This window comes from Hyperolius riggenbachi, chromosome 1 (assembly GCF_040937935.1).
Source record: "Hyperolius riggenbachi isolate aHypRig1 chromosome 1, aHypRig1.pri, whole genome shotgun sequence".
Lineage (NCBI taxonomy): Eukaryota > Metazoa > Chordata > Amphibia > Anura > Hyperoliidae > Hyperolius > Hyperolius riggenbachi.
In genome coordinates this window covers 645233907-645259330 of record NC_090646.1, presented here as the reverse complement: position 1 = coordinate 645259330, position 25424 = coordinate 645233907, and the positions used below count along the sequence as shown (strand labels likewise).

General features: G+C 46.9%; 1 protein-coding gene across 6 annotated transcripts; it reads left to right on the top strand.

The window, feature by feature from the left end:
• ELAC1 (elaC ribonuclease Z 1) lies at positions 1–24814 on the top strand. 6 transcript variants are annotated; one of them, XM_068271872.1, is made up of 4 exons: positions 1–60; positions 5574–5752; positions 19514–19975; positions 24277–24814. In XM_068271872.1, exons 2-4 carry the CDS (start codon positions 5596–5598, stop codon positions 24744–24746), a joined length of 1089 nt encoding a protein of 362 aa, XP_068127973.1. In that variant the 5' UTR covers positions 1–60; positions 5574–5595; the 3' UTR covers positions 24747–24814. The 6 variants fall into 6 exon arrangements, with proteins under 6 accessions (XP_068127973.1, XP_068127976.1, XP_068127972.1 ...); XM_068271875.1 differs by lacking the exon at positions 1–60 and adding an exon at positions 882–900; XM_068271871.1 differs by lacking the exon at positions 1–60 and adding an exon at positions 1351–1434.
• Positions 24815–25424: the final 610 nt, after the last annotated feature.

Genomic DNA, 25424 nt, shown 5'->3' with positions numbered 1-25424 from the left:
CGTAACCTCGGTCACCAAGTGACCAACTGTGCCAAGTGTGGGGACTCTGGCTTGATCACTGTGAGAATGGCAGCCTTTTACATTTTTTCCATTGACATGAATGGGTGAAATCTGATTTGCTGTTTGTAGCTCCGCCCAGGTGTGCAGGGGGGGGGGGGGGGGGCGAGACCCCCAGAACCTATTGTCCCAGGTAGTAAGGGATCTGTATACCAAGTTTCGTTCAAATCGGTCAAGCCGTTTTCGCGTGATCGCGACACACACACACACACACACACACACACACACACACACACACACACACACACACTACACACACACACACACACACACACACACTACACACACACACTACACACACACACACACACACACACACACTACACACACACTACACACACACACACACTACACACACACACACACACACACACTACACACACACACACACACACACACACACACACACACACACACACACACACACACACACACACACACACACACACACACACACACTACACACACACACTACACACACACACTACACACACACACACACACACACACTACACACACACACACACACACACTACACACACACACTACACACACACACACACACACACACACACACACACACACACACACACACACACACACACACACACACACACACACACACACACACACGATTTTATATATATAGATATATAGTACATATATGATTACCTAAAACAAACATCCTGCTAATCGCTAGAGTGAGTCCGCTGTGCAGACGGATGGGAGTAAGATGTGCGAGCTTCCGTCAAATCTCGTTCCTCGCGAGATGATGAACATATGCGTCGCAGAGGAACAAGAGAGACACTCTCCCGCTGCACTCCTGCGTTTGGTGGTTGGGAGGTGGTTAATCAATACAGATGCCCGGCTGTCCTGCTGATTTTTCTGGTCAGCAGCGTCTGAATTAGACACTTGAAACAATCGTGGCAAATGCAGTCCCACTTCAGTCAGAAACATCTGATCTGCGTGCTTGTTCAGGGTCTATGGCTATAAATATTAGAGGCTGAGGATCCGCAGGATTTCCAGGCAACTGGTATTGTTTAAAAGGAGATAAATATGGCAGCCTCTGTATCCCTCTCACTTCAGGTTCCCTTTAACATCACAGTTTCTAAATACCATTTCACCAAAGCATCTCCTGCAGATTTCTGGCACTAGGTTTGTTTTGTATGAATCTGGTTTCCACAGTGAGCAGTTTTGGGTGTAGAAAGATGGCTGACCTCGTGTGTGTATTGTGTGGGTGTAGAAAGATGGCTGCCCTCCTGTGTGTAGGCTCAGGCTGTGGGTGTAGTAGAATGACTGACTTCCTGTCTGTACTGCAGACACGTGGTTGTGTAACAGGCTGGCGCTGCAGCTTCCTGGATGTGGCTCCCAAGCAGTGTATGTATACAGTAAGTGGAGGGTATGAGAAAGTGGGGAATATACAGTATAGAGGGCAGTCTCTGCTGACTGCTAAGGTTCCTCCTTTATTTTAATTATAATAATTGCAGCTTCCTCTTCAGTGGTTTCCATGTGAACTATGCTGCTGTTTCTGTAGGCAAAGATGTATATTTGCTGCTTGTTTGATTATTTGTCTTGTCTCTGTAGGTGTTTGCTGTACAGGAGCCAGGGTTAGTGGGTGCTGTTCCTTATCTGGGGGATCATCAGATTAGTAAACAGATGATCATTAAAGAGTTGGGTGCATTTTCTTGCTGAGAGACTGTCTGCATGCATGAGGGCTGGAACCCATTAGAGCGATTTTCTGAGAGTTTAGGGAGTGATTCAATCCGCTAGCGATTTCCCTAAACGCTCAGCTAATGTTAATGGATGGGCCAAATTCCACTGGAGCGATTGCGATTACTAAATCGCAAAACTCAGACCATGCAGCATTTTAGAAAAACAAAAGTTTGCTTTCCTAAAACAGAAAGAATTTGCGATAATTCAGGTTGGAGTGAGCTCGAGATGTCTCCCAGGCACCACTGCTGAATATATGCAAATTAACCATTGTACCCTTAGAAGCTAAACACACCTCCAGAACCGCTGGAATGCAATGATGTGTCAGCTTGTTAATATGTACAGAGCCAAAATAATCCAACATGCATACAGACTGTTTCGGATTGTTTGATCCTCATCAGTGCATGGCATGGATTAATTTGGCTCTATGGAGTAGGGCTTGTAAATCCGAGAGGCACAGACTAACCAGCAAGCTCATGGTGACCCAGAACTCATTGGGGTGTGTAAGGGACTACAATGGTCCTAAAAGCCCCCTTACTAAGATGTTAAAGAGAACCCGAGGTGGGTTTGGAGAATATTATCTGCATACAGAGGCTGGATCTGCCTATACAGCCCAGCCTCTGTTGCTAAACCAAACCCCCCTAAGGTCTACCTGCACTCTGCAATCCCTCATAAATCACAGCCACGCTGCAGACAAACAGCTTGTCAGAGCTGGCTGTGTTTATCTCGTTAGTGTCAGTCTGCTGCTCTCCCCGCCTCCTGCAGAACTCCAGTCCCCGCCTGCATCCCTTCCCTCCCTGCTAATTGGAGGGAAGGGATGGGGGCAGGGACCGGAGCTATGCAGGAGGTGGGGGAGCAGCTGAGACTGACACTACAGATGTAAACACAGCCTCACAGCATGGCTGTGATTTATGAGGGATTGCAGAGTGCAGGGGGACCTTAGTGGGGTTTGGGATAGCAGCAGAGGCTGGGCTTTATAGGCAGATCCAGCCTCTGCATGCAGATAATATTCTTTAAACACACCTCGGGTTCTCTTTAAGAAAAACAAAAGTTTGCTTTCCTAAAACAGAAAGAATTTTAGAGCGTTAGCGTTTCTGCAATGTCAAGTATATAAATGCTGGCGTAATCGCTCATCAAAACTTACACAGAGTGATTTTGCAAGCGTTTTTACATTACTGCACACTAGTAAAATGAAATTTTATTGAAAGGACCAATCAGAATTAAAAATGCTAATCGCTACACAACTGCTGGCAAATTAATTACACTTTTTAAAATCGCTCCTGAAAACGCTCATGAAATTGCTTACAAACCGCTCATACATAATGCTAGCGATTGCGATTATCGATATCTTTTTGTAGTGGGTTCCAGGCCTTGTTTGTGCTTGCATGGGGTTTCTCTGGCTACTGAAGCTTATTCCCACATCCCAAAGACATACAAATAAGTTTATTAGCGGAGCAGTGCTTTTCAGCGCTGCTAGATTTGGGCGCAGCCATAGACTACAATAGGAATCACTCCTATTGCAGCGCTCAGTGAGTAACGTCGGCTCCTTCAGAAGACGGAGCCGAGGTTGCTTAAAAACATAATAATTCGGCCTCCAGCAATCGCTGGAAGCCAAATTTATTTCTTTCCCCCACTATCCATGGCGGCCTGGAGGGGGAATAGTAATTAAATCGGCCCGGACTTGTGCAGAAGCAGCATCAGCCATATACCGCTGTATCCTGTGCCCAAGTCTACCGGCGCCGATTTCAAATGTACTCCCCAGAAGACCTGCTGAGAGTTTGGAGCCGCTGGTGGAGGAAGAGAAGAAGCCGTCCGGAGCAGGTAAATATAACGCCTTATACTCCCACACACTTGTTTGCCTGCACTAGGCAGCCAAACCAGATATGCCAACAGAGACTGTCAGTGCACAAGCAGCTTTCAAACAAGGCATCTTGTCGGAAGCTGCTAAAAGGTTAAAGGGGAACTTCACCCTAAACAAACATACTGTCGTTATGTTAATTAAAATAGATAGGTAATATAATCTCTTTGTTTTATAAGAACAGACAGATGTTTGTGATTTCATGGGGGCAGCCATCTTTTTCATGAGGGCAGCCATTTTTTTGGTATAAAGGAGGTGACAGGGAGCATGAGACACAGTCCCAACTGTCCTGTGTCCTGATCACCTCTCTCAGCTATCGGTATTAACCTCCTGAGCGGTATGGACGAGCTCAGCTCGTCCATCACCGCCGGAGGCTGCCGCTCAGGCCCTGCTGGGCCGATTTTTATCAAATAAAGTGCAGCACACGCAGCCGGCACTTTGCCAGCCGCGTGTGCTGCCTGATCGCCGCCGCTCTGCGGCGATTCGCCGCGAGCAGCGGCGAAAGAGGGCCCCCCTAGCCGCCTGAGCCCTGCGCAGCCGGAACAAAAAGTTCCGGCCAGCGCTAAGGGCTGGATCGGAGGCGGCTGACGTCAGGACGTCGGCTGACGTCCATGACGTCACTCCGCTCGTCGCCATGGCGACGATCTAAGCAAAACAAGGAAGGCCGCTCATTGCGGCCTTCCTTGTTTATTATGGGCGCCGGAGGCGATCGGAAGAACGCCTCCGGAGCGCCCTCTAGTGGGCTTTCATGCAGCCAACTTTCAGTTGGCTGCATGAAATAGTTTTTTTTTAATTTAAAAAAAACCCTCCCGCAGCCTCCCTGGCGATCTCAATAGAACGCCGAGGAGGTTAAATCGGGATTAAATACCGATATTTTAATATCGGGATTGCTGGGCACCCAAATTTCCATAAGCCTTTTTTTTATGTATCCCTGCTCCCTTTATTTTATATATTTTGGGGAAAAGGTGCTTATTGCCTTTAAACTAAATCCGTTTGCCAATAAGAAGGAAGTCTGTGGATCCTCCAAAAGGCGTCTTGCATCCTCCTCCGCGGCCTTGGACCCTCTGACAGTTGGAGTATGACTGCAGCTGCGCAGCAGTATGTCATCCCCCATGGAAGAGCACTGGCGCAGTACAGCCGCAATCATACACAGTGGGGAGCGTATCCATGAGAACATATCCGAGAAGCTCTTGTGGGATATCTTAAGAGGGTCCATGTGTCGCAATCATGTGGTTCGTTTATTAAGCCAAATCTACACGATACGATTCTTTGTGTGATTCGATTACGATTCTACTTACGATAGAATAAATCTGACATGTCCGATTGGGATTCAATTCAATTTGATTTGCCATTGTTTTGTAATGGCAAATCGAATTGAATCGAATCCTGATCGGACATGTCGGATTTAATTGGATCGTAAATAGAATCGTAATCAAATTGCACAAAGAATCGTATCGTGTAGATTGGGCTTTACAGGGCTGTGGAGTCTGAGCTGGAGTTGGAGTCAAGGAGTCAGAGTCGGAGCAATATTGGAGTTGGAGTGGTGGTTTCATAAACTGAGGAGTCAGAGTTGGAGTCGGTTGATTTTGGTACTGACTCCACAGCCCTGGTTTATTAACATAGTAGCGGCCGTGCTAGCGAAGTATCGCGGTAGTGATACATCATCACCGCGCGGCTTTTGTAAGCAGCGGCCATTGTTTGTCCTCTGTTGAGTCCTATGGGAGAAAAGCGCTTGTATTGTATTATTGTATTGTTTAGTTATGTGCGCTATGCCGCCACTACCTCGCATAGCCTGCAGGAAAACAAAATTAAGCCACGCTGATTTATTAGCGCGAGCAACAGGAGGTTGCTCCTGCTATTTACTTTGATGAATCGACCCCATTGTATGTAGTCACAGCAATTTATAATTTTTCATTCTCTTTTTGTATATTTTATGCTATTCTTTTAGGTGAGCAGTTAGTCCAGCCGCCATGTCTATGGATGTCACCTTCCTGGGGACCGGCTCAGCCTACCCATCCCCCTGCAGGGGGGCCTCAGCGGTGGTGTTTCGGACGGAGGGAGAGTGCTGGCTCTTTGACTGTGGGGAGGGGACACAGACTCAGTTCATGAAGAGCCCTCTGAAGGCCGGTAAGTGGGCAGTGCTAATATTCATGGGGAAGTTGTGTTACGCCAGGCGGTGTTGAGCTGTATATATGGCAGGTGGGGAATAGTGTTGTCCGGATCATGAACGATTCGGATCTTTGATCCAAATCTCTTTTGTGAGTCGAATCATCCGGATCATCAAAATGAACGATTCGGTTCACAAAGGGGGTGGAGCCAGGAGCGGCACGCCCCCCTCTCAGCGGGCAGGGGGGTCCTGGTAGCAGAGCAGAGATGGATCGCTCAGTTGTATGGGAGGCAGCCTTGCAGGGACAGGTAGATGGGAGAGAGGGGACATTGGTGCCACTGCCAGATATGTGTAGAGCAAACGTACTGGCTGGAATGTGATGCTCATTATAGGCTGGCTGTTCCGTAGTTGTGCATAGTGAACAAATGGGAAATGTTTGGCTCAGAAGCACAGCTCAGTAACTTTGCAGACAGCGTGCTGGGCCAGAATGACAGGGCAGGCACTGTGATTGCAGGGCAATATAATCCTCCTGCACTCTGCTCTAAACAGCTGCACTTAACTTCTGCCTACATTTATGATTAGTGTTGGAGGCGAGAAAAGGACACATTGGGGAATGCTTTCTTTCACTGTGAGACGTTTGCATTCAAAGTATACAGATGAACATATAGGTGAAATATATTTAAAGCATATGATTGCAAAATGTGGGTAATGTGTGCAAAAAAACATTTCTGCTCTCTGCTCTCCCCTCTTCGTCCACCTCCTCCCTTCTCTGTCCATCCAGCACTGCGTAATATGTTGGCGCTTTATAAATACAATGAATAATCTTCTCCCCTTCTCTGTCTGTCCACCCCCTCCCCTGTCCACAGCAGGGAAAGTCCTGTCCTGCTAGTCATTTCACCCCCGAATGCTTCTCTAGTCAAATGATTCGAGATTCGGATCAAAGATCAGATCTTTTCAATGATCCGATTCGAATCATCCGAATCATTGAAAAGATCTGGACTTCCCATCTCTAATAGACAAGGCTGGTTTTCAGGAAAAGTAAGGCTTCCCCTGGGCAGATATGACTGTAAGGCCCTTACTCCAAATCCATCTAACCTATAGGTGAGGATTGTGATGCTGCTACAGCAAAGGTATTCAAAACCTTGTGAAAAGACATGAAACAATGATTAAAGAGAACCAGAGAGGAGGACAGAAAAGCTTTTATACATACCTGGGGCTTCCTCCAGCCCCATACGCACGGATCGCTCCCACGCCGCCATCCTCCGCTGCCTGGATCCGCCGGTACCGGGTCCCGTCATTACCGCCAGTCGGCCGGCGGACGCGGCCAATTGTCCGCATCACAGGGGCTCCCTCCATACACTTACGCTTGCTGCTGCCTACTGCGCAGCTGCAATGCGTAAGGGTAAGGAGGGAGCTCCTGTGATGCGGACAATTGGCCGCGTCCGCCGGAAGTGACGGGACCCGGTAGCGGCGATAGAGGAAGCGGAGGATGGCGGCGTGGGAGCGATCCGTGCTTATGGGGCTGGAAGAAGCTCTTTCTATTTCCAGGCTCCATTCCTCTCTGGTTCCCTTTAAGTAAAAATAACATAATGAATAAAATGTTTTTTTTTTTTTTGGTTTTTTTTTATTAATACAATGTTAATATATAGATTATTTAGTCAGAGTTTGCCCATTTTAAAATCTCTCCTCTCCCTGATTTACATTCTGACATTTATCACATGGTGACATCTTTCACCTGCCGGGTGATCTCTGTGCATAGAACTCTCAGTAAATAAAAATTCTGCAGAGGGAGATCTACCTTCCTTGGCAGTTGGAACAGACAATTATTTCCCAGAATGCAACAAGGTTACACAGTAAACTCTCAGGACCATGGACCTGACATCACACTGTGGGAGGGGTTTCACCACAATATCAGCCATACAGAGCTCACTGATGATCTATTTGAGAAAAGGTAAAGATTTCTTGTGGGAAAGAGGGTATCAGCTACTGATTGGGATGAAGTTCAGTTCTGGGGAAAAGTTCAGAATTTCACTGAGGAACAGCGCAGGAATGTGGGCATGGAGAGAGGATTGGGAGGGCTTCATAGTTATTTCACTCATTTTTTTTATTTTTTTGCACCACTTGAAATTTGCTTTAAATGAGATAATGGTAGGATAACTGAAGTATTTCTCCTCTGAAGTATGTATGCCCAGAGTGGGGCGGGGCGCAGATATACAGGGAGCACAAAGTAGGCAGAGCCTTTGGCTTTCCTTTGAACTGGCTTCAGTCGGAGCCACAGAAAGGAAGGGGTGTGAGGGTGCCAGAGCGGTATAATGGAGGGGACCTGTGAATATGAAGACCCCATAATAGTAATTTATTTTAGGATTTTTTGCAGGTCAGTTCAGGTGTCCTTTAACAACTTCAGTACCAGCGGTCTCTAGCCTCTTAAAGTGTACTAGAGATAAACATACCTGGGGCTTCCTGCAGCCCCATCCGCATGGATCACCCCCACGCCGCTGTCCTCAGTCTTTTGTACCGGGTCCCGTAACTTCAGCCAGTCTGAGCAAGCTCAGTGCGCTCTCTCCGGCGGAGAATAGTACTACGCCTGCGCAGCACTATTCTCCACCGGAGGGAGTACATTGCGCATGCTCAGACTGGCTGCGGCTGGTCAAAGTTACGGGACCTGGTACAGAAGACGGAGAAGAGACAGCTGGTACAAAAATTGGAGCCTACTGACGTCAAGCCACATGGATCGTCTGCTACCGCTGATCGCACAACACTGCCGTCGCTATCAGGCCTGTGGAGTCGGTACAAAAAATCATCCGACTCCGGCACCTGTTTATGAAACCTCCGACTCCAGGTACCCAAAATTTCTCCGACTCCTCAACTCCCGATTTCACAGCCCTAGTTACTATGACGGCAAAGCTCTGTAAGCCAGTCAGGAGCTGATTTCATTAGCTCTGTGATCAATGTGAGCCAACCAAGCCAATGAAATTGACACCTGAGCCCACTGACGCAGTTGTGTCCACTTTTCAGTTACACTTCAATGTTACGGATACTGAAAAGCAGACAAAAGCAGATAGAACTTTGTTAGTGAGCTCAAGCCCTTAGGGCTCTTTTCCATAAGCGTGCTTTCAGCTGCGCTTATGGAAATGCGATTGCAGGGACATCAGAGAGTGCATAGACTGCACTGTGTGATGTGCAGGGCTGAATTTACCATTAGGCACGTGCCTATAGACACCTGAAAATGGAAAGACAGCTCCCTCCCCTCCCCCAGCACTTCCCTCCCTCCTTTCCTATGAAGAGTCCTGAGCAGAGTGTAAATGACAAGTTACTTTGTATTCCTCTGACCAGATCTCCCTTCAGTCTGTGGCACCTGTAGCTACCTAATACTAAGGGACACCTGTAGATGGGCAAGGGAAGTAAGGGAGAAGTGACAGCTAGGCCAGTCGGCACGCTTGCAGTGCGGTTCGGCAGAGGTTTGTAGGTTCATGGAGGGTGAAGTCTCAGGACATCTGTGCCTATAGGCTCCTGTGATGTAAATCCAGGCCTGGTGATGTTTCTATACATGCACTGCCATTCACCATTGAATCGCAGCGCATGGTTGCGTGCATTTTGGGACGATTGTGCTCGTGATCCCATTCATTATAAATAAATGTGATCGCAAGTGCTGCCTCTTGGGGATTCATGTGCAATGCAGAGCCGTGCTGACACATGGCCACCTGCATTGCAGATGGAAACGAGCCCTTACTGTAGACAGGCAAAGCAGCCGATATCTTTGTATAGACTAGCACCACCAGGGCTGTGAGATCAACACCACCTGCTGTAAGTGACGGCCACCTAGAGTAAGAATCATTAACCTCCCTGGCGGTTTATTTATTTTGCCAGGGAGGCTGCAATGTGGTTTTTTTTAAATTAAAAAAAAAATATTTCATGCAGCCAACTGAAAGTTGGCTGCATGAAAGCCCACTAGAGGGCGCTCCGGAAGCGGCCTATCTTGTTTCGCTTTCCTCGTCGCCATGGCGACGAGCGGAGTGACGTCATGGACGTCAGTCGACGTCCTGACGTCAGAGCCGCCCGATCCAGCCCCTAGCGCCGGCCGGAACTGTTTGTTTCCGGCTGCGCTGGGCTCGGGCGGCTGGGGGGACCCTCTTTCGCCGCTGCACGCGGCGGATCGCCGCGGAGTAGCGGCGATCGGGCAGCACACGCGGCTGGCAAAGTGCCAGCTGCGTGTGCTGCTTTTTTCAGAAACGAAATCGGCCCAGCAGGGCCGGAGCGGCGACCTCCGGCGGCATACCCCGAGCTCAGCTCGGGATTACCGCCAAGGAGGTTAACAATGCATTTTACCTTGGAACAAAATGTACATCTGGTTTTTTTTGGGTGGTGGGGGAGTTGTTTTGTTTTAGATATAAATGTTATGGGTTTTTTTTTTGTCATAATGCCTTAAAACAGATGGTATGTGTAAGTATTCAGTTAGCAAAAACACCCACTAGAGGGGGCATGTGGATTTCTTTCAACAGAGTGAAAGTTCACTTGAACTTAGCATCTAAACTTTGAGACTCTGTATTGACATAAAGTAATGTAAATTATTTAGTAGGAGGTCCTCCAGCACCCAAGGCTGAGACTTCAAAGTGCGACCCTCCATCCCTCCCACCCCAACCGTTACACACTGATTGCTATTAGACTAAGAAGCACCCCAGGGCCCCCAACCCCCCAACACCTTAAAGTGGACCCAAATTAAAAATACAAGATTTCAGGAATAAAATCTATTTTCTAAATTATAATAATAAATAGCAGCCTTTTTTCAGCTGCATGATGACAAATATAAAATATTTTACATTTATTGGAGGAGCCCCTCCCTTCCTTTCAAATTGCCGGGATTTTTCCGGCAAACTGGTGGAGTAGATGGTGTCTGGCAATGGAGGAATTGTTAATGGCTGCCACCAGTATAACCCTAGCTATGAAAAGAGAAGGGTGAAAAGCATGCACTGAAATGATCATAGGTTTGAAGGAGTGTTTATTTATCTTTGTATTTGTCAGAGTGGTGCAACTAAATATTTTTAATAAAAAAAAAGGTTTGGTTTGGGTCCGCTTTAAGGTCTAGTTATCTGGCTTGCAGTCACTGCCGTGTGTGACCTTTTCTTATTTCTCTCTACTGCAAACACAATTAGGAATGATAGCTGAGTGAGTTGTGCGCCCCCTCCTACACTGCGCCCTGAGACTGGAGCCTCTCCCGCCTCTGTCTCGGCCCTGTGCCCCCTCCTACACTGCACCCTGAGGCTGGAGCCTCTCTCACCTTTGTCTCGGCCCTGTGCCCACTCCTACACTGTGCCCTGAGGCTGGAGCCTCTCTCACCTCTGTCTCGGCCCTGTGCCCACTCCTACACTGCGCCCTGAGGCTGGAGCCTCTCTCACCTCTCCCTCGGCCCTGTGCCCACTCCTACACTGTGCCCTGAGGCTGGAGCCTCTCTCACCTCTGTCTCGGCCCTGCGCCCCCTCCTACACTGCACCCTGAGGCTGGAGCCTCTCTCACCTCTGTCTCGGCCCTGTGACCACTTCTACACTGTGCCCTGAGGCTGGAGCCTCTCCCGCCTCTGCCTCGGCCCTGTGCCCCCTCCTACACTGCGCCCTGAGGCTGGAGCCTCTCTCACCTCTGCCTCGGCCCTGTGCCCCCTCCTACACTGTGCCCTGAGGCTGGAGCCTCTCTCACCTCTGTCTCGGCCCTGTGCCCACTCCTACACTGTGCCCTGAGGCTGGAGCCTCTCCCGCCTCTGGCCCAGCCCTGCCAGCTCTTATTTATCTATCCTGATTTCACTAGAAACACTTCCTATATCTGTATATTGCTATGTATGCTATGTATTGCTATGTATGAACCCACTTGAGGGCCAGATTTTATGGCACTGCAGGACAGATTTGGCTGGCGGTCCAGGGTTTGACATGTATGGGCTAAAAGTATCACGCCTGGTACACACCATGCAATTTCTGAAGTGATTTTTTTTTTCCCCCAATTTGATTTATGATCATTGTTCTGATCGATTTTGTATAGAAGTGATTGGAAAATGGGCCAGAAAAACTATCGGAAATCAGATTGGACCTGTCGGACGTATTCATTTCGGTTCTCCTTTAGGATGCTGTGCTCACATGCACTTGCAATCTTCTTATAGTTGTGTCACTCAAAAATAAACAGAAATGAAACCACAGCGTAATACTGTATTGTAACAGTGCCGCATCCCTCAACACCCAGTGCTGGAAGTAATAATGATGACTGCTTGTGTGTCCACCGCAAGCCACCAGGTTACACAGGTCCTCACCATGTGATATCGCTGCCAGCCACAGACAGCAATAATAGCACCTCCACACCTTTAGACCATGTATATTCTCCCAAGTGCATCACAGATGGTCCCACCACAAGCACACGTGGCCTCTCACCTTCTGCTTCACTGCCCAAATTATAAGACAGCAACTGCGCTCAGTATCCCAGCGGGTCTCTCACAGCCAGCCTCTAGCAGATAAACTCCACAGGAACAGAAGCTTCACATCAGCCTAATAACTGAAATGCTCCACATAACGTAAAACCATCCACTTTAATAAAAATGTATATAAAAATAGTGCACTCACATGTTCCCAATAAAATCAAGCATGTCATATACAATCCTCCACGCCAGCTCTGTCCACCCGTAGCTCCGCCCTATGCGTTTCGTGCATGCGCACTCATCAGGGGTTTACGTGATGGGAAATTGCATGGTGTGTACCAAGCATTAGAGGCAGGGGATCAGCAGAACGGCCAGGCAATGTGCATTGTTTAGAGTGAACCTGAACTCAGATCGTCCTCTCTGCTCTAAAAGATACACAACAGCATAATAACCTTTAAACAAAAAACATTTCTTGGCTACAGCTGATACAAATCCTAAAATAAATCTTCACTATTTCTACTTCCTGATTCCTGGAAGCAGACATATTGTTAACAGCCTGTGCTCTCAAATGAGCTTATCTGCCTTATCTATGGTGGCAGTCATGTGACACGGGAAAAATCAAATTACAACTTGTGGTTAGTCACAGATGAGGGGGAATTAGATAGGCTAAACTCTCTAAATATATACAGGGTGCATTCCTCTGTTTTCCTTCTGTCCTGTGCAAGAGTTCAGGTCCACTTTAAAGAAATATGTCAGCCTTCATATACCTCTCACTTCAGCTGTGCTAGGGCAGGATCATCCACAAGGCAACCTGGAAAACTGCCTGGGGCTTAGTGGGCACCAATGGGCCCAACTGCTACCTTTTCTTACCATTCTCCCACCTTAGCTTACCAAAAAGACTATGGGGGAGATGAAGGCGAGTATCTTTCCTTGGATCCCATTTTATCTTCAACCTTTGTGTGCTTTAACCACTTCCCAACCACCCATAGGCAGCAGAAAGGGGCTTGCGTGTCCCCTGCGGCACCCGCAGATATACCGCTATCCTCTCTCCTGCAAAACAGATAGTTTTAAAACAGAAAAAGTGAAAAAAAACAGGCGTTTAAAATTTCAGTTTTGTAGGAAGTGGTTAAGGTACCTAGCCAGGAAAACTAAACTTTCTGTGGCCATTTAACCACCTCCCGACTGCCTAACGCCAGTCCAGTCGGCGGTGGGAGCGTGGCACACTGGGCACCGCCTAATGCCGAAAGTTGCCACCTCGCAGAGCTGTACTCGGAATTCTTTGTGGTACACATGGCATAGGCATAGTATAGGAAGACAAGACGCACAACACAAACAGTTGGAATTACAGTAATGGTATAGGTCTGACCCACATTAGTAACAGACCCCGGTCATCAGTTAGTGTTCTTCCTGTCGTGCAGGAACAGTCAATACTAATAATAGTAATGATAATAGTAATTGTCACAGGAGCCCTAGTGGTCAGAACGCAAATTGCCTTCCAATCAGTTTCAGCACACGGATCATGCAAGCTGTGGTCGCACTCGGTGCACGGAAATCGATGGAACTTGGGCAGCAGCCCGACTAGAAGGGAGCCTGTGAGGTACGGTAATTACAACTTTACACACTATTTCAAGGAATCTGCCACCATCTCTGTTTTCTGAGACAGAGGAACTCACTAACTGGCTATTCCTCGACCTGCTAATAAAACGGTTAAAACACGCTGTATTCTGTCTAGATATCAACAATAGTAGCGTCTCTTCAGAGACCTGAGTTCGTTTTCTGTGTATGCTGAATAACAGGGTAGCTGGAACAACAAATGACGATAGCGTCGGTTTATTGAAAGCAATATAAATAATTAATATATACAGACAATCATTAAAGTCAACAATTACTGAAACACTAATAGCCAGTATGACATAAAAAAAGGGAGAAAATACTTAGGGTTTGTGGAAATATGTCCGCTCTGGGAAAATCAGAAAGTTCTTGGTTCAGTAGCAAAGTCCAAATAAACCGGGTGCCAGCATGTCCTCAAGCTGGCAAGGATGTAATATAGGAAGATGTTCAAAGTGGAGGTCCCTGAGTTTGGCTCCTCTGCTATTCTTATGCCCCTGATCCAGTAGGAGGGAGTGAGGGCGGGAGCCACACACCCCCTTAGGAGATGAGTCCTCCCCTTGTCCTGGGGACCAGAAATCATATCTAAACATATATGGGCTCTATCTCACAGAACCGTACAGGTCAGGGCAGATTTAATAACATTTTCAGGTCTGTCTCGATTTACCCAGCAGCCTGATACCAAACATGAGGGGTGGGACCCTTGTGGTATCATCAGGGCACTTTCAAACAGCCTAACTGGCAGTCTTTACCTCAGAATGTTCTGAAACGTTCTCAGAACCAGCGCCAGACAGGGCCCATCATGCTCTGTTAGTTTGGAGGGCCTGCCAGCCTGGCAATACAGAAAATATGACACATATAGCAGTTTATGGAATATGATATACATCTGGGATTTACAGCAGGTCATTCCTAGGTGACGGTTCTTTTCAAGCTTGTGGCAGCAAGCTACGTGTCAGCTCCCCTGCTGGGAGGGGAGCCGGAATGTCTGACTTCTTCTCAACTAAATTGGTTCTGCCATCCTGCTTATCAACTATATCTGATGGATGGGCCATCAGCACAGCTTGAAGCCAGGGACACTCTGCAGCAGGCTCTTGCTGTTTGGTGGAAGGAGGGAAAGAAAGAAAACCCCCAGGAATGTCAGTTCTGATTCCTGTAATGGCTGCACAAATTTAGCCTGAAAGCGATCAGAAATTGGACTGTGCGGATCCTTCCAATTCGCCCGCATTTCTCACGGCTGTTCCGTGACAGTAATGATGATGATGGTGGCCCCATACTGCCCAGGGCAGCGAGAACCAGGGCGAGAACTGGCTGGAAGGCCCCGCTAGGGCATGCCAGAAGGCGGGCCTGACAGGGGGAGGTTGGAGTTCAGCAGCCGAACCACTTAGGGGAAGAAGGTGTTCTTCCGTCTGGAGGAGAACGAGCGCTCGCACTTTCCTTGCAAGGGACACAGGAGGCCACCGCGAACATCCTGCCAGTCAGTGATCGGAGCTGGCAGGCTGAATTTACAGAAAAAAGGTAAAATATATATGACTATAGAACGGCCTTGTCACTTAACTGTCCCTCTGATGGGCTCACAATCCAATCCTTTATATAGATGTAGCTTTTGAAACTAAACAAAACCCTGAGAATCCCCCATGAGGAGATAGGCTAGTCTAAAACCTGTTGGTTCTGTCAGATTTCTACTACCTACTGTAAAAATGTTTCTGTACCGTGTTAGCCAAACAAATTATGTAGGTAGAAAAATAAACAGTCTTGTAAAAGTAATACCTTTTAATGGCTAACTGATAAAGTTAAATAATGCAAGCTTTCTGGGATCTAGTCCCCTTCTTCAGGCATATTTCCAGATGTTAGCTGAAGTAAAACACTGATGCAGGGAAATAGTAAACAGAAAGATGGCAGTTGTACTACCTACTGTAAGTGACAGCAACATAGGAGAAAAGTAATTTATGGCTCATTTTTCTCTGGAAGAAAAACACTTCTTATTTGGACGTGTTTACATTTGTTTTAAACTTTGCGGTTTTCGCGATAGTGGCCCTTTAGCAACAATCTGTATATGACATGGAGCAATCATAAGCTAGTGGCCTGTGTGTTTTCGCAGGATTTGGACACAGGTACACTTTAGGAATAGGTCTGCCCCTGATCACAGCATGAAGTTTATGCTGTTTTTAGGTAAACTGATTATCATACAGAGAGTGTGACGTCAGATGGGGCTTCTGGAATGGACTGATGAGTACCCCGAGCATGGAGAAGTGCTGCAGCCCCCATCCCCCCTAACGTTCAGAAATAATTATTTATTTGACATCTATTTTAATAGTAACCCGACGCCGGCGTAGCGGCCTGAAAGCCTTGCGGAGCCGATGCCCCGGATTCCCCCGCCATGTGTTGCCTTCTTACTGATTAAGTTTTACGATCTGCGCATATCACAGCTGTCACCATCTCTGCGGAGAGCGGCAGGTGCGGCGTTCACTGGAGGCAATGGGCTTCCGTCAGCTCCGCACGCAGGGGTCTATCAGCACCGCTCAATACCACAACACGGGACATCAGCAGATTCCTCCTCTACAGATATCAATTATTAATGGCAGGATGTGCCAGGCAGTTACAGCAAGAGATTAAAGCAGAACCCCGCCTTCACTAAGAATCCTCATCAGATCACCATTGTACACACTAAGCACTTAAAGTGAACCTAAACTGAGAATAATATGGATTTTTCCTTTTAAAATAATACCAGTTGCCTGACTCTCCTGCTGATCCTGTGTCTCTAATACTTTTAGCCACAGCCCCTCAACAAGCATGCAGATCAGGTGCTCTGACTGAAGTCAGACTGGATTAGCTGCATGCTTGTTTCAGGTGTGTGATTCGGCCATCACTGCAGCCACAGGGATCAGCAGGACTGCCAGGCAACTGGTATTGTTTAAAAGGAAACATCCATATCCCTCTCAGTTTAGGTTCCCTTTAGGGCGGCCAATACACCTCCTGATCTGCCACCAGATTGACCATCAGATAAATTCCATTCACATTTGATCTAAGGCCGAGTGCACACCAAAAACCTTGAGCAGATCCGCAAAACACTAGAGGTTTTTGGAGCAGATTTCAGAGCGATTCTAGGCATGTTTAGAGAGGTTTTCTAAACATGTCTAGCGTTTTTTGGAGCGTTATTGTGTAGCAGATTACACATATTGTTACAGTACAGCTGTTACTGAACAGCTTCTGTAACAAAAACGCCTAGAAAAACGCTCTAATCTTGCATTTTTCAGAGCGTTTTGCGTTTTTCCTATACTTTACATTGAAGGCAGAAACGCCTCAGAAATCCCAAAAATGCTGCAGCACCGAGTTTGCGTTTGTGGAGAAAACGACCCGCTCTGGTGTGCACCATCCCATTCACTTTCATTTGCCAAGCGGTTTCCCCCCTGCAAGCGTTTTAAAAAATTCTCCAGAACCGCTCTGGTGTGCACCAGGCCTTAGAGGGAGCTACTGTATATCCTGCCCAGACACTGCACAGCATGAAATCGATACATCAGACGATGCATGCGCAGATCGACCAAGAGACAGATCTATCGACCTTGTGACACTGCAATTACCACCTCCAGCTCTCTATCCCCCCAACCCCCGTGTAAAATGTGACCCCTGCAGTGTACTTTACCTGTCACTGGCTCTGAGCTCCGTCCACATACACACGCCCTATGTGGTTGCCCGTGTAACGTGGGCGTGTGTGTGATGTCACACACATGCCACGTATACGCTGGCAACAACGTGGGAACAAGTGGTGGATGGGGAGGGGGCATTTAACTTTAGGGGGACAGCGGCGGGGATTCCGTCACGCTCATCGCTCGTTTCGATATTGCACTCTGTTACCACCGTGCACCTGATCGAGCATGTTGGTCCTACATCTTCCAGCATGTCCTATCGATAAATGCGACTCTTTTCGGCCCGAAATTGGTCGCATCGTCGATTGGGCATGGTCTTGACTGCACTGATTTTCATCTGGTTATAATAATTGAATCGGATGGTCGATAGACTATCACGTCACCTTATGCATTGCCACCTTTATAGATTTCCACCCCATGTTCCAAAACTATCGATTCCTTTCAGAAAATAATCCATTCAGAAGGAGTCCATCCTTGCCATACACTGCAAATCAATTTCCAATAGATTCCAGCAGGAAATCTATTGAAAATCAATCGAATTGCAGAGTTGCCCTGTTCAATGCAGTGCAAAGCTATAGGCCAGGGGTCCCCAAACTTTTTCGGTCAAGGGCCGGGTCAACATACTTCAGACTGCTGGGGGCCACAACATAAATAAAATGTTAAAAAACATTACATTGAATATACGTATTGATTTCCCCAATCATGCCCGGAGGAGACCTCCCAGCAGCAGCCATTCAGTCACGTGGTACCCGAAGAATGTCTTTGTGCACCAGACAGTGAAGCATACCCAGGTGACAACCTGTCGTCCAGATGGACAGCAGTGTCACCTGATGCAGAATTGGATTGGAAGCCAGCGAATGACTGCTCACTGGCTTCTACAGTATGTGGATGGGTGGTGCCAGCACTGCTATTCTATATGCGGGCCACCAAAGGTGCAGTGGGCCATATCTGTAAGTCATACATTTGATGTTTGGGGGCCAGTGAAAAAGCCTTGGGGGGGCCGCATTCGGCCCGCAGGCCTTAATATGAGGACCACTGCTATAGGCAATTGATCTGCCAAGGCTCTTGGCCTGTCCCCGATTGTTTTAAATTTTCTATTTTGTCTGTTCGATCATTTTGATCGATTTTGAGTCAGAGCTGAGTCGAGCTAACATTTTGGGTTATCGATTCCCAGCAGATTAATCGAATCTGCAAGGAATCAAATTAGAAAAACAATGGGTTTATGGCCACCTTAAAGGCAGCCATACATCTAGCGATTCTGATTCAATCGACAAAGCGATTGATGTTCTGACTCCAGATTGATCGAAGGACATTTAAACAGTAGCTGATTCCTGTGTGGTGATTGACTAATATCTTCCAACCTGCTCAATCGACTAAGCTGGTCGATTCAACATATCAGCCACTTTTTATCGATTGGGCATACTGGAACAAACTCTATTTCCTCTTGTTACGATAAAATAATTGAATGAAATGGACAATCATACAGCCAAATGTATAAAATAACCATTTGAACGTGTTTTTTTTTTTTTTTAGAAGTTTAAAGCAATTATAGACTGGTTTAAAAATAAGTTATTTTAAAATACCTAAACACATTCTTTAATAAGATTTGTTACATTATGACAATCTCTGGAAACTTCATGAAGATTAGTTTTCTTTTAAAATAAGCACTATAACAACATATAGTAGAATGTAGTCAATTATTCAGGATACCCACTTTTACTGCAATTTCCCTGTCTTCAGAAACCCTTTTATATCTATATATTGCTGTATATTGAATGTAGCCCCACCCTTCCAGTGATACTTGGGCTAGGCAGATTAGATATATGGAATTCTCCCAGAGCATTCTGGGGGAATAGACATTTCTGGCTTCGTAATTCACAGAAACCAACATTCCTGAGAGCTGCACCTGCCAGGACTAAAGCTGTGGCCACATGTGATAAATTGCAGAATGTAAATCAGGGTGAGGAGAGATTTTACAATGGGCAAACACTGACTAATTCATACAGTAAATGAATATAAAAAAAAGAAACGGGAAAAAAAAAGCAATTTTATTAATTCCATTATTTTCACTACAGTTCCTCTTTAGTTATTGCTAATTACTGTGACTATAATTTTTCCGTTATCTGTTACATCCACAGGCAGAATTACCAAGATCTTCATCAGCCATCTCCACGGAGATCACATGTTTGGACTTCCTGGCCTCCTTTGTACGGTCAGTCTACAAGCCGGCTCCACCCCATCCAAGCAGACCGTAGACATCTATGGTCCGGTAGGATTGAGGAACTTTGTCCGCAGGAGTTTGGACATCTCTCACTCACAGCTGGTCTTTCCATACGCTGTTCATGAACTGGTTCCTTCAGAAGACCAGTGTCCACCTGAGGAATATAAAGACTTCTCAAGCTGTAATGGAGAGTATGGTCCATCTCCAGAAGAAAGGACTATCCAGGCAGATCCAAATGATGGGACTTACCAGGTCCTGGAGAACGAGCAGTTCGTTGTTAAAGCTTTTAAACTTTACCATCGTATTCCATCCTTTGGATTTGTGATTACAGAGATGGACCGACCTGGAAAACTCAATGTGGACAAACTGAAAGAACTCGGTAAGGTTTGCTCTGTGATTACGATGTCTGATATTTAGGACACTTTGATGGACGTTGAAGGATGGGGTAAAATATTATGGAAACTTGTACACAATGGTTGCTCTATCTCTGACGTAGGGGACCATAGGGGATGCTTGGAAACAAGTATCTGCTGTCTCCTCTGGCAACTTGAACATATATTCTCTGATGATGTTTGTAAGCTGGAGATGACAGGTGCAGGGGCAGCTTATACATTATTATTATTATTTATTGTATTTATAAAGCGCCAACATATTACACAGCGCTGGACAATAAATAGGGATACATACATTGCAACGAGGGGTGACAGACAGAGAGGTAGCAAATGGTTATACAACATAGCACAAGGTTATACATACAATCAGGGTATAAAATGCGGTTTACGGCGTAGTAAAATTAAGAAGGGCACACTAAGGGAAGGGGGAGGCCCTGCCAAGGCTTACAATCTAAAGGGTGGGGGGACACATAAGCAGGGCTGTGGAGTCGGTCCAAAAATCCACCGACTCCGACTCCTCAGTTTAGGATTCCACCGACTCCGACTCCTCGACTCCGACTCCTCTAATTTGCATATTACAATTTTGTTGATTAAAAGTATGTAACATGAAATTCGTCTCTTAACTGCCAACGCTTAGGAATTTTACAAGACAACTGAAGTGAGAAGGATATGTAGACTACTATATTTATTCCCTTTAGACTAAGTACTTGTAAAAGGTACAAACCAGAACAAAGAACATCTATCAGGCCCTAGGCAATGTAAGTCTGGGTACATGTAAGAATGATGTGCAGGTACTCTGCAGGGGAATGAGGAGATTGTAAACAGACAACGCCTCTGTGTTCAATGTGCACAGCATTCTCAGTGGATTCCCTGCAGCTCTGTGGGGAATGCATATGTATAGTATAGTACTACTGTGTAACAAAGTAAACCTGAGACAGATGAAATTAAAGTTTTATACATACCTGGGGCTTCCTCCAGCCGCCTTCAGGATAATCAGTCCCTCGTTATCCTCCTCCGCCACCTGGATCTTCTGCTATGAGTCCTGGTACTTGAGCCAGTCGGGCGTAGCGCGTATGCACACACTCCGCCACCAGGAGCATACTACACCTGTGCAGCACTATTGCGCAGGTGCAGAATGTTCCTGGCTGTGGGAGCGGCATGCGGCCGGACAGCGCTGACTGGCTGAAGTACCAGGACTCATAGCAGAAGATCCGGGTGGTGGAGGACAGCGAGGGACTGATTAGCCTGAAGGGGGCTGGAGGAAGCCCCAGGTATGTATAAAACTTTACTTTTCATCCGTCTCAGTTACCCTTTAATTTGTAGTCACCAAACCAAATTTTAACAACATATCAAATTATTTGATTTCATCAGCAAAGGGAGTGCATACATTTGCATAAATCAGCATCAATGCAGAATTATTTCCATCTCATTGACCATCTCTATTAGTGACACGGCTACACATCAGGCTTTATTCTTACAGCATAGATGTTATTTAGTATATATGAGATTCCTGTGTACACATCATATATACAGTCACAATCAGATATGTATATCTGACCTTAAAAATACGGGGACTGCTTTATTGAAGCAGCACAAGTAACTAATTTTGATTGGTTTATTTCATTTTTGTGGACTAAGCACAGCTATTACTGTATATATACATTATTTTTAATGACTATTATCTGAGAAATAGAACATTTTATCATATTTTCTATTTTAATTACAGTTACAAATTCATTAGGAGTCGGAGTCGGTGCATTTTTTCCCGACTCCGACTCCAGGCACCCAAAATTGCCCGACTCCACGACTCCGACTCCACGACTCCGACTCCACAGCCCTGCACATAAGGTAGGACTGTGGAAAGGGTGATTGACAGAGAATTAGAGTGTGGTAGATGTGGGGTAGGCTATTTTAAAGAAATGTGTTTTGAGGGCTTGCTTGAAGGTGTCCAAGGAAGGAGCGAGTCTGAGGGGGAGTGGAAGGGAGTTCCATAGGGTGGGGGCAGCTCTTGAGAAATCTAGAATACATGTGTGTATTCTATTGCCTTTGCCTGAATATGGCATAAATAGAGGGATATGGAGGCTGCCATATTAAGTTCCTTTCAAAGTGACCCTGAGCAGGACAATAAAATGGGCAAATCCCTCGGTATCCGCCAAGTTCCCTTCATTCTGCCCCCGGCAGCTTTGTAAGAGCGGCGACTTTGGCTGAAGTCGTCGGCCAGTGCGCATGCACGGCACCTCCGCGTGCCCATCTTGCTCGCATGCCCGTCGTAGTAAGCACTCTCTTGAAAGAGCGCGGAGGGGCTGCGCATGCGCACTGGCCCACATCTTTGGTTGGAGTCGCCACTCTATCAGAGCAGCCGGGGGCAGAATGGAGGGATGCCGAGGGACTCCGACTACGAGGGGCTGGAGGAAGCCCTAGGTTACGTTAATTTGCCTGTTTTAACCTCCTTAGTGGTAATCATGAGTACAGCTTTGGGTAGTAAAAACATGCCAGGAGCCGTAACCCCGAGCTGAAATCGTGGTGGCCGCCGGGAGGTCTATGCGGAGCAATGTGCGCAGCGGGCGTTTTAACTCACCTCCCGGGGGATTCCGATGTCTGTTGCTATTCTTCTTCCTCTCCTCCGATGCTCTGCTTCCCCCTGGTGAGATTGCCGTCTGTCGTCATGACGATAGCCAGCAATCTCACTATAGGGTTACAGCGCCACCCGGAGAACTGAGGGAAAACTGCAGTGCTGGATCCCAGAAAGGTGAGTGAGTGCTGAGCTGCTACAGATCTCCCTAGCAGCATGATTTTCTTTTTCCAGGTTTTGGGGTCTGAAAAGGTGCAAAAAAATGGTACCACTTTTAGATTCTAAAATCCGGAAAGAATCATACCGCCAAGGGGGTTAATGTTCTGCTCAGGGACCCTTTTAAATAGTGTCTGGCTGTCCTGCTGATCCTCTGCCTGTAATACTTTTAGCAAAAGACCCTGAACAAGTATGCAGATCAGATGTTTTGCTGAAGTTTGGACTGTATTGGCCTCATGCTTGTTTCAGGTGTGTCGTTCAGGCAATACTGATGCAAGAAAGATCAGCAGGACTGCCAGGCAACTGGTATTGTTTAAAAGGAAATAAATATGGCAGCCTCCATATCCCTGTCACTTCAGGTTTACATTTTAAATTATTAGCATTGAATTCTTCTCCCCAGCCAGGTCCAACCTGGCGCTGCTCTCGGCTGATTTACCGATGCAGTGAGCAGAGCTGTGTGTGCGGCGGCACCCCCTCCCCCGTGCTGTGCTTCCCCGGCCTCAGTATATGCTGCAGAGTGTGGGTGCAGCTGGAAGCCCTGCGTCTCTCAACTCCAGTGATGTGCATCTCTCCACTCTGCTTCCTGCTCACTCTAGTGCTGTGCTCGGTATCTCATTCTCTCAAGTTGTGCGAGATGCCGGGCACTAGAGCGAGTGGAGTGGATAGATGCATGTCGCTGGAGCTCCTGGAGGAGGTGAGAGACGCATGGCTTCCAGCTGCGCCCTACACTCCGCAGGATATACTGGGGGGGCGCACAGGACAGAGGGAACACAGGATGGAATAGCTTAGAACAGGGAAAGGACTGAGGAAGAGGAATAAAATGACTAACAAAGGACTGGGGAAGAGGGGAGGAGGCAAAGGACCCGGGGGAACACTGTACGGGGAGTTACACATGATGGGGGGAGGGTACTCTGCCTATACAGGTTTGGGGGAGCACAGGCAATTGGCCACTATACTCCAGGGAAGCAATATGGGGGAGAGAGGGGGGGACCACTAAACAAAAGAGGGGGGGGGTCACTAGGCACCAGGGACTGCTGAATAGGGGAGGGGGACCACTAGACTGCCAGATATCGCTGTATGGGGAAAATATCCCTGCCCAACTCCACCTGGCTATTTGTTCATGCCATCCGGATGGAAATAAATTCTGGGGAGAACATAAACCATCACATAGACCAGTGATGGCTAACCTTGGCACTCCAGCTGTGGTGGAACTACAAGTCCCATGAGGCATTGCAATACTCTGACAGCTCTAAGCATAAGTCGGGGAGGCAGAGGCATGATGGGATTTGTAGTTTTGTCACAGCTGGAGTGCCAAGGTTAGCCATCACTGTCATAGACCATCTCTTGTTGCAATCTTTTTTTCCTCCTAATAGTAGAAAAGCTTTAGTATACCCAAGTCAGGTTGTAGAATCCCTTCTCTTCTGTAGCTCTGGAGAACTTTGGTTTTGTGCTTTTGTGTTCATCAATAATCCGCAGTAACCTGTTCCTTCTAATTGACAGGTATTCAGCCTGGACCTCTTTATGGGAAACTTAAGCTTGGCTCGGCAGTCACCCTAGAAAATGGACAGACGGTCTATCCGTGTGACGTCCTAGGGACCCCCATACCCGGGAGGAAAGTTTGCATCCTCGGAGATTGCTCAGGAGTCGTCTCTGTGGGGGCTGCTAAGCTATGCCGGGAGGCTGACCTTCTCGTTCATGAGGCCACCTTAGATGATGGGCAGGTGGACAAAGCTAAGGAACATGGCCACAGCACCCCTCGGATGGCTGCAGAGTTTGCTAATTCGTGTCTTGCAAAGAAGCTGGTTCTGACTCACTTCAGTCAGAGGTATAAGCCACCAGGGCTGCTCGCCGAAGGAGATGAGGATGTGTCCATACTGAAGACTCAAGCCCAGAGCGTTTTAACAGGCCGAGAAGTGATCTTAGCTGAGGACTTTTTAACTGTTACAATTTCAATGAACAAAGCAGAATAATTTTGCCATGGGCAAACACTGACTTCATTTAAAAATGAATATTTATTAAAAAAAAATAACCAATTTTATTCATGACGTTAGTTTCACTACAGTTCCTCTTTAAAGTGAACCAGAGATGAGAATAATATGGAGGCTGCCATATTTATTTCCTATTAAACAATACCAGTTGCCTGGCCTTGTGGATCTATTTGGCTGCAGTAGTGTCTGAATCACACCAGAAACAAGCATGCAGCTAATCTTGTCAATCTGACAATTATGTCAGAAACACCTGATCTGCTGCATGCTTGTTCAGGGGCTATGGCTGAAGGTACAAGAGGCAGAGGATCAGCAGGATAGCTAAGCAGCCTCCATATACCTCTCGTTACAGTTGTCCTTTAAGTGACAACACTAACATTTACAGAGAGAGCTGGCAATGGCAGATCCCGCAGTCTCAGGTGGGGGTCACATATACTACTATCTGGGCGATTTTGGGTTTTCAGGCGCTCTGAGATTGCATCTTTCCAGAATTCCAAGATTTGAAAATGTGGGAAAAAACACAGAAACGGAATAAGGGTGACTGCTAAAATTGTCTGATTTCTGAGTGGGCCGTTGACTTTCAAGGGAAATGCGTGTGAGTCTAGGAAGTCTGACCCCTGCCGCAGATTCTACCAGCATTTATTTTGGAACTAAAAACTTGCC